Consider the following 8,035-nt stretch of genomic DNA (forward strand, 5'->3'; position numbering starts at 1 on the left):
CCCACTCCCCACGTAGCCAGCGGGAAAATCCGGGGCCCCGCCAGCCGCCGGGAATCCCCTCTGGAATGACGGTGGGGAGGGGGATGGCCGGGGTACCCCGCGGGGCACCGGGGGCAGGTCTTAGGCGGGCAGAAGGGGGAAAGGGGCGGAAACCAGAGAGGCTAAAAATACAGCGAGCACTTCCGGCCTAGGGGGAGGGGAGTGGAGAGCAGTTTCCAGAAAAACAAGCGGGGACGGGAAACGCGGGGGTGTGAGAGCCTGCGAGAGTGCGCGGGCGAGCGGGGCCCTGCGCTGGAGGCACGTGCGGGTCCCGGCCGGGTGTGCGCCCGGCTGGATTGACTGGGCGTGAGCAGGAGCGGGGGGCTGTGTGCAAATGCGTGGGGCCACCGGGGCGTGTGTATCGGTCGCTGTGTGAAGTGTGGGCGCTGCAGGTGTGAAGATGTGCACCTGGTTTGACTGGGCTTGTGAGACCCGGGGTGCCTGCGGTCCATTTGACTGTGTGAGGCCCGTGTCTTCCAATCCCACTTGACATGCCTGTGAATAAATGTGGGAAACCGCCTGGACCTGTGTGATTGATTCTACCATGTTACTTTAACCATCTTGAGTAGGTACTCAACCCTAACTGCCTTTGAGGTGGCGGCATTCATGACAGTGTGACTTACCCATTGCACACCTATGTATAGCTCTGAACCACTGTGGGATCTGGAGTGACTAAGTGTAACTCCTTGAGGGAGCCTAGTGAGGGTATGACTGCCCTCATGTACGATAAAGATCTGTGCACACACTTCAAAGTTGAGTGTGTATCTGTGAGATTAAAATCTGTTTATTTTCAAGTATCTGTGAGATTATAGGCAGTTGTAGCTGTGTGCAAGGTTCCTGCAGCTCAGTGTGTGTAGTGAACGTTATGTGTCTGTGTCCTTATTGGGGGGTGTTGCTGAGGACATGTGAGGCCACTGTCTGGATCCGGTTCCTCTGTGGCCAGTCACAAGGCAGTGAAACTGGTGAACTTTGGTTCCTGACGTCTAGAACCAACATGATGACGGGGCGGACAGCTGGCGCACACCCCACTCCATTTCGCTGATGCTGGTGGCCTCTGTGGACCAACCAGACACACAGGCACACACATTGCCACCTGGGAAACTATCTCTCCCCAGCCCAGGCTGCTTTTGATAGTGTTGACTGAGGGCAGGGCTGAGTCAGCCTGTCATGGGCAAAGTCTGTGATGGGGTGAGAGATAGCAGATTAAGTGGTGGTTAGAGGGTTGTTTATATATTTTACATGGTTGAATTGTTCCTTTAGTCTGTGGGCTTGTGCTAAGACCATGAGTACACCATGACTGTAGGATGGCGGGTTATGCTGTTCCCTGCTGGGTGGGGTGAGATAAGTCCCTATGTCCCCTGACTGTACAATCTCCTTCTGGGTTGAATAATCCAGTGCGGATCTAAACCAAGGTCCTCCATAACCTGTCTTGGCTTCTATTCCAGCTCCTTCACTATGGTCCAGGCCTCCACATTATTCCATAAACACTGTCCCATTCCTGCCTCAGGGCCTTGTGCTTGCCATTCCATGCCCTCTTCCTGGAATGCTGTTTCCCTCAATGCCCTTATATTCATAACTTATTCTCTCTCCTTCAAGTCAATCTTGTCAGTGAGGCCTTCATATCCTCTGTCAAAGATTAAAAAAAAAAAATATTGCTATCTACTTAACAAATAATAAATATATGGGACATCTATTTACAGACCATAATAATGAATACCTATGAACCACTACCCAACCTAAGCTCTCAAACTTTCTCAATAAAGTAACAATTCTTCTCATGCAAATCTTGCATGTTATTTATTCCTACTCCCCACCCCACTCCCCCCAATCAAAAGTCTCTATTTTTGATCCCAGTTTTCTGCTTTATTTTTCTTCTTGAAACTTCTATTTGACATACTGCTGACACATGAACTGGGCAGGTCCACTCACATGTGGATTTTTTTCAATAAATACTGTATTTTTCATTCCTTATGATTTTCTTAGTAAGTTTCTTGTGCTGACTCCACCTCACAGGACAGGTGTGCATGTCTCCTAAATGTGTGTGCTGTGACCTACATCTCCCACTAACATACATCATGTACCCCAGGCTGAGAGCCAGGGGGGCTCTTTGGGGTAAAGAGTGCATTTCTGGCCGTACACAGATAATTGCATCATGTTAGGTGGGAAGATGACTTTGTTCTTGTATTTAATTAGAGATTAACTATAGTTAATTAGATGTGTATGGGTGCCAAATCGACAAGGACTAGATTATGATGGTCAGTTTTACATGTCAACTTGGCTAGGCTACAGTCCCCTGCTGATTCAATCAAACAGTAATCTAGATGATGCTGTGAATTTTGTACATGTGATTAAAGTTTATAATCAGTTCACTTTAAGTAAAGGAAATATCCTAGATGACTTGGGGAGTTGATTCAGTCAAATAAATGGGCAGAAATGTGGCTTCCCTGAGGAAGAAATTCTACCTGTGGAAAGCAGCTTCAGCTAGTGACCCAGAGATCTGCTGCCCTTCCCGTGGGCCTGTCCTACTTGCCCCACACCCACACCCACACCCACACCCACACCCACACGGCTGGCCATTTCCAAGGACTCCAGTGTGGGGACTTGGGCTTTGGGTATATCATGGGTCTCCATGTTCCTGGGCTTTCCTTGCAGATGCGGGGTCCAGAACAAGAGGCCTCTGGGCAGGAACATGGGAATCAGGGCACAGAAAATGTTGGGTGGGGCAGTTCCCCAACCAGGCTGAGTCACTGGAGCCTTTCACACCCCTCCAACTAGGCCTGGGCTGGCAGCTACACCCTACACTTGCCCAGGCCTGAAGGCCATGGCTGAGCTCTCCAAAGCTTGCTCTCAGAGAAGTGGGGAGCCTGGTAGGGCACTCCCTCCTTGAAGCCCCTTCCCCAAGGCCTGCTTCCCAGAGCTGGGGCCCAGGCAAGGCACCTGGGTTCTTCCCCAGGACAGATGATTCACCCCTTCTGAGGCCTTTTCACTTCTCCTTTGGGCCTAAAAATATGGTGACCCAGGCATCCAGCTGGGCCAAGGCTTCACCACAGATTGCACAATGCCCCCAGTTTAAGTGATGCTGACGCAGGCCCTGGATACGGGTGGGGGCCTGAGTTGCTCCCCAACCAGGCATGCTGAGGTCAGGGCTTGGACCCCATTACTTCCCCTTTCCTGGGCCAAGGATACTGGGGGCTGGGCTGACATGGGAGGTGCCTGGGATCCCTCGGCTTGGCTGTTAGCTAGCTCCTGGAAATGAAGCTCCCTCCCCTCGCCTTTGGTATCCCAGAGGTTCTGGCTCCCAGAATTTGGTCTCCTTCATAGACACAGAGTTCCAGTGAGGAGTTGGGGGCGGAGGCCAGCAAAGGGGGACTGAAAGATAGTCAGAGATAGGGAGACACAGAACTACAGAGGCAGAGAGACAGACATATGGACAAAAAGGCTGAATGAGAGAGATAATAGATACATGCAGCAGAGACACACAAGGGAACAGCTAGAAAAAGGAGCACAGAGACCACACCCATACTGGGACAGAGTCAAGTAAGGACAGAGGGACAGGGGCACAGTTAGGGTTTCAAACTGAGGGCAGATAGTAGAAGCATCCCAGGAAGAGGTTTTCCAAAGGCACAGTCCAAAGTCCACCGGGAGAGCAGGCCACCCACAGAGTGGCTCCCCACCCTCCTCTTCCCCATGCACTCCCTGCTGGCCTCTGCTGCCCCCTGCTGGCTGCCACCCAAGCACTCAGGTGGGAAGAAAAGTCAGAGACAAAGCTGCTTTGAGGTCACTCTTCATTCCTTCCCTGTCCCTCTCCCCCACAAGTTGCTCACTCCCAGCCGTGCCAGCTCACAAGGCACCCCCAGAGCCAGTAGGTGGTGCAGAAGTCTTCCCAGTAACCTTGTTGGCACAGTCTAGCAGAGCGGTGTGAATGTCCTTGGCACAGGCAATTTGGGCTTTGATGACTGCCAGGTACTGAGGATAGGGTAGGCTGTCAGGTTGTACTGCATCTGGCTTGGTTGCTGTGGGCACCAGCGTGGGAGAGTGCTTGGCACTGTCGCAACTCTGTGATAGGCACTCATGTGCCAGGCGCTGTGGATAGGCAGGCAAGGTGCAGCATCAGCCTCATTCTGGGTACTCCCAACCCTGCCCCAAGAACCAGCCTGGGGTAGCATGCAGGCTTCTGAACTCCTATGTACTTGCTCTATCCAAGCCTTAAATGCAGCATTTTGCATGGCCCACCTCCTCCTCTCATTCTTATGCCCTCTTGGGGCTATCTCATCCCCACACACTACTCAGTACCCACCTCTGCACTGATGATAGTACATGTATGTCCCCAGCCTCCCCTGAAACTCCAGAGCTCTGACGCTCTCTCCGCAACCCCAAACTGCTCCTCTTCCTGGGTCCCTGTCTAACAAATGACCCAACCACTCCAACTAGAGCCCTGGGCTGCATCCTGGAGGCTCCTCCTCTCACAACCCATCAGTTCCATGGCTGTACACAAAACCTGAGTCGCTCATTTGCCCTTGGCCAGAGCCTTGCCCATTAAATCTTGCCATGGCTATCTTCTTGAAATCCCAGCCTCCACCCTTGGCCCTTTTAACCCATCCCTCATTTGGGAGCCAGAGGAATATTCTTTAAAATGCAATGGATCATGTTCTGAGAGGTTGCAGGTTTGATTCCCGGTCAGGACACATGCCCAGGTGGCGGGCTCGATCCCCAGGAAGGTGCATGCAGAAGGCAGCTGATCAATGTTTCTCTCTCTCTCTCTCTCCCTCCCTCCCTTCCTCTTTCTCTAAAGAGAAATAAAGACATAAAATAAGCCCTCGCTGGTTTGGCTCATGGATAGAGCATCGGCATGTGGACTAAAGGGTCCCAGGTTCGATCCCCAGTAGGGGGCGTGCAGGAGGCAGCCAGTCAATGATTCTCATCATTGATGTTTCTGTCTCTCCCTCTCTCTTCCTCTCTGAAATCAATAAATTTAAATAAATAAATAAATAAAATAAACCCCAAAATATAAAATAAAACGCCCTAGCCAGTTTGGCTCAGTGGACAGCGTTCACCTGAGAACTGAAGGGTCCCAGGTTTGATTCCAGGTCAAGGGCATGTGCCTCTGTTGAAGGCTCAATCCCTGGTCGGGTGTGTGCGGGAGGCAAACAATCGATGTGTCCCTCTCACATCGATTTCTCTCTCTCTCTGTCTCTGCCCCTCCCATCTACTCTCTCTAAAAATCAATGAGAAAAAAAAAAAAATCCTTGGGAGAGGATTAAAGGAAACAACAAAAAGCAATGGGTCCGTGTTCTTCCAAGCTTGAAACCCTGGATGGCTTCCCAGCACCCTTAGGGCTGTTTTCAAAATTCAACAACATTGGAGCAACCTCCCCTTCCTTCCCTCAGGCCATATATATGTTTTTTAAATCTTTATTATTGAAAGTATTACATAGGTTCTCCTTTTTCCCCCATTAACCTCTTCCAACCTGCCCCCATTCCCCGGCCGCCTCCTACCCCCCGGACCATATTTTGCTTTCTTTTCTCCTAAACTCTAAGGGTCCCCATGAGCCTTGCTACTGGGGGTGCAGTGGGCTTTAAAGACTCTCCTTTTGCTTCTTAACTTTCCTTTCTGAGTCTAGGCATCCCAGTCTAGGTTTATTCCCATTGCTATGATCTTGCCTCTTTTATCCTAATAAATCTTACCACTATCACTTAAAAAAAAAAATCAACAAGCCCAATGCCAAATACACCTCAGTCAGACTGTATTTCATGACATTCCTAAAGCAGAAGCTGTTCCTTTTGGTTGGAATACCTTTCTACCACTACCAGTCTTCTCAAACTCTGACTTTAAAATCTAATTCAAAATAATGATGACGATGATACTACAAAAACAATGATGACAACATGATACTACAGGAAACATTTGTCATGTGCCTAGTACATGCATGAACTTGCTGAGTTTCTCCTGAAAATCCATTTTCCTAGGGAGGAACCCATGGGTCAGAAGTAGAGGTTGGAGGTCCATGTGATTTCAGATGCTGTGCTCTTTGCTACTTGCCCTCTTCTCAATTCCTGCCCCTCTTCAATTTTTGTTACTGCCTCGCCTCTAATCTGTTCTCTACCAACAGCCTTCCCTGAGCCACTCTCTCCCTGGCACCACCCAGGCAGGGTTAGATGCCTTTTCTGGGCTTCCGCAGCCTCCTGAGCTTCCCTGATTTTAATTCTGACCTCTCTAACCGTGTCCCCAACCCCATCTGAGCCCTGAACTCTGAAACCTAGGCTTCTCCCATCACAACTCTTAGTGCTCTGAGCCATCATTATTTGGGGACATATGTCACCGCACTGAACTGGAAGCTCTGTGAGGGCTAAGATCAGGGCAACACCGGGTGCCCAACATCAACTGAAGCACAGGTTTGGCCACAGCAGGTGCTCACTGTGTGTTGTGTTGACTGACTGAGAATTCCTGAAGACCCAGGGATTGAGTTAGGGTTGTGGTCACCCCGTGTCTAGGAAGCTGCTTACCAGGCAGAGTTCCAGCTGGTCACAGAGTGCGTAGAATTCCTCCAGACACTTGTCAAAGCGCTGTATGGGTCCGTCACTGCTTTTTCTATAGCCCGGGAAAAGAAGGAGACTGAGGGATGATTTTCAGTCTCTGGGACATGAGTGTCTACGCAATCTGGTAGCCGTCAGGAAATCAGGTAAAGGCACAGGTTCTCAGAGGCAGGCACTAGGGGATTGGCAGTAGTAGCAGAGGCAGAAAGAGCAAGGCTAGGAGCTAGGGAACCGGGCTTGAAAATAGGAGGAAAGGAGGGTGGGTGGGTGGGGCTTGGGGAATGAGTTTCTAAGAATGGGGTGGACATGGATGGAGAACCTGGGAAACGGGAATACACTTACTGTCCGTTGTCTATGTTAGTGTTCTGAATCAAGTTCTGGGCTGCAACTTTCATCAAAGTCTAGTTTAAAAAAAAAAGATTCGGGAGATGGAGAAAGAGAAGGGGACACGTGTGGCACTCTACACTCCTCAGACCCAATCTCAGGCCTCCTCTTCACTTGCCACTTCTCCTCCTGTAACTCCAGAGTAACTCCCGTTTCTATTTCTATAGCTTTAAATAAACACCTGTATTTTCCCAGCGGCCCGCTGTCATCTGGGGTTCTCGTTAATGACCTCCCGACATACCTTAGGGCCCCCCCTCATCCACCAATCACAATCAGAATCTCTCTGTACAAGCCGACAATTCCTCAGGCCTTAACGACCAGAGCCCGGCGTCTCCTTTAAACTCCCTCCCACTCGAGTTCTGGCCAATCCCAGGCTCAACACTCGCATTGCTCCCACGAAGACCAAGTCTCACCCCTTTTCCCTTGCCTAACGCTCCTTCTGCTCGCTGCTTCCCTAAGCAGCACCCCCGTCTGCCTCCTTTGAGTCAGAGAACCAAACCCCGCTAGACTCTAGCAGCTCTCGGCGGATCACCTGCAGACTCTCCTTCAGCTGTGGGATGAGCATCTTATACCGCTGCACAGGGTCGAAGTCTTGTTGCTGTTGCTGCAAAAGCCCGCTCTGGGCAGACCCCACCAGTTGTGTAGGTGGCTGCGGTTGCTGCTGGGTACCCAGGCCACCAGCTGAACCTGGACCCGACACACCAGCAGCGGAAGAAGCCGCGGGAACCTGCGGCTGAGACGCAGCCATTTCCCCCACTTAGCGCGCCGGAAGTGCGTCATAAGTAAGTCACAAGTGCGTATTCAGGTTTCTTTTTGCGTCTTCCGCTCCAGGCCCGGTTTGCTAGTTAGCGCCACTCAAACAATTCAGCCAATGGGAGGAAAGAAGGCGCTTCCAAACTTGATTCCCAAATCCTACGTCCCATACTAAAGATACCTATTCACCAATCACAAAAGCCTCTTCTCTCGCTCCGCCCCTTTCCCAGCTGCTGACCAATCCGGGTGTGGGTTTAACCCGGACTCTATTTCCCAGAAGAATTCGCGGCTCAAGGAGATTGGTCCGTGCCCATTCTCCTGGCGGC

General features: G+C 50.9%; 1 protein-coding gene across 1 annotated transcript; it reads right to left on the bottom strand.

Annotated features, from left to right (window-relative positions):
- Nucleotides 1-1,050: 1,050 nt before the first annotated feature.
- On the bottom strand, nucleotides 1,051-7,946 carry MED29 (mediator complex subunit 29). The gene is made up of 4 exons (XM_036345687.1): nucleotides 7,489-7,946; nucleotides 6,915-6,973; nucleotides 6,543-6,627; nucleotides 1,051-4,122 (listed from the first exon to the last, which is right to left on the bottom strand). The coding sequence occupies exons 1-4, from the start codon at nucleotides 7,702-7,704 to the stop codon at nucleotides 3,880-3,882; spliced, it is 603 nt and encodes a 200-aa protein (XP_036201580.1). The 5' UTR covers nucleotides 7,705-7,946; the 3' UTR covers nucleotides 1,051-3,879.
- Nucleotides 7,947-8,035: the final 89 nt, after the last annotated feature.

This window comes from Myotis myotis, unplaced genomic scaffold, assembly GCF_014108235.1.
Source record: "Myotis myotis isolate mMyoMyo1 unplaced genomic scaffold, mMyoMyo1.p scaffold_m19_p_19, whole genome shotgun sequence".
NCBI classification, from domain to species: Eukaryota; Metazoa; Chordata; class Mammalia; order Chiroptera; family Vespertilionidae; genus Myotis; species Myotis myotis.

Coding starts and splice junctions, on each gene's coding strand:
- MED29 (XM_036345687.1), bottom strand. CDS start 7,704: ATGGCTGCGTCTCAGCCGCAGGTTCCCGCGGCTTCTTCCGCTGCTGGT. Junction 6,628..6,914: donor ACTAACATAGACAACGGACA/GTAAGTGTATTC, acceptor CCCGGGCTATAG/AAAAAGCAGTGACGGACCCA. Junction 4,123..6,542: donor ACCAGCTGGAACTCTGCCTG/GTAAGCAGCTTC, acceptor GCCTATCCACAG/CGCCTGGCACATGAGTGCCT.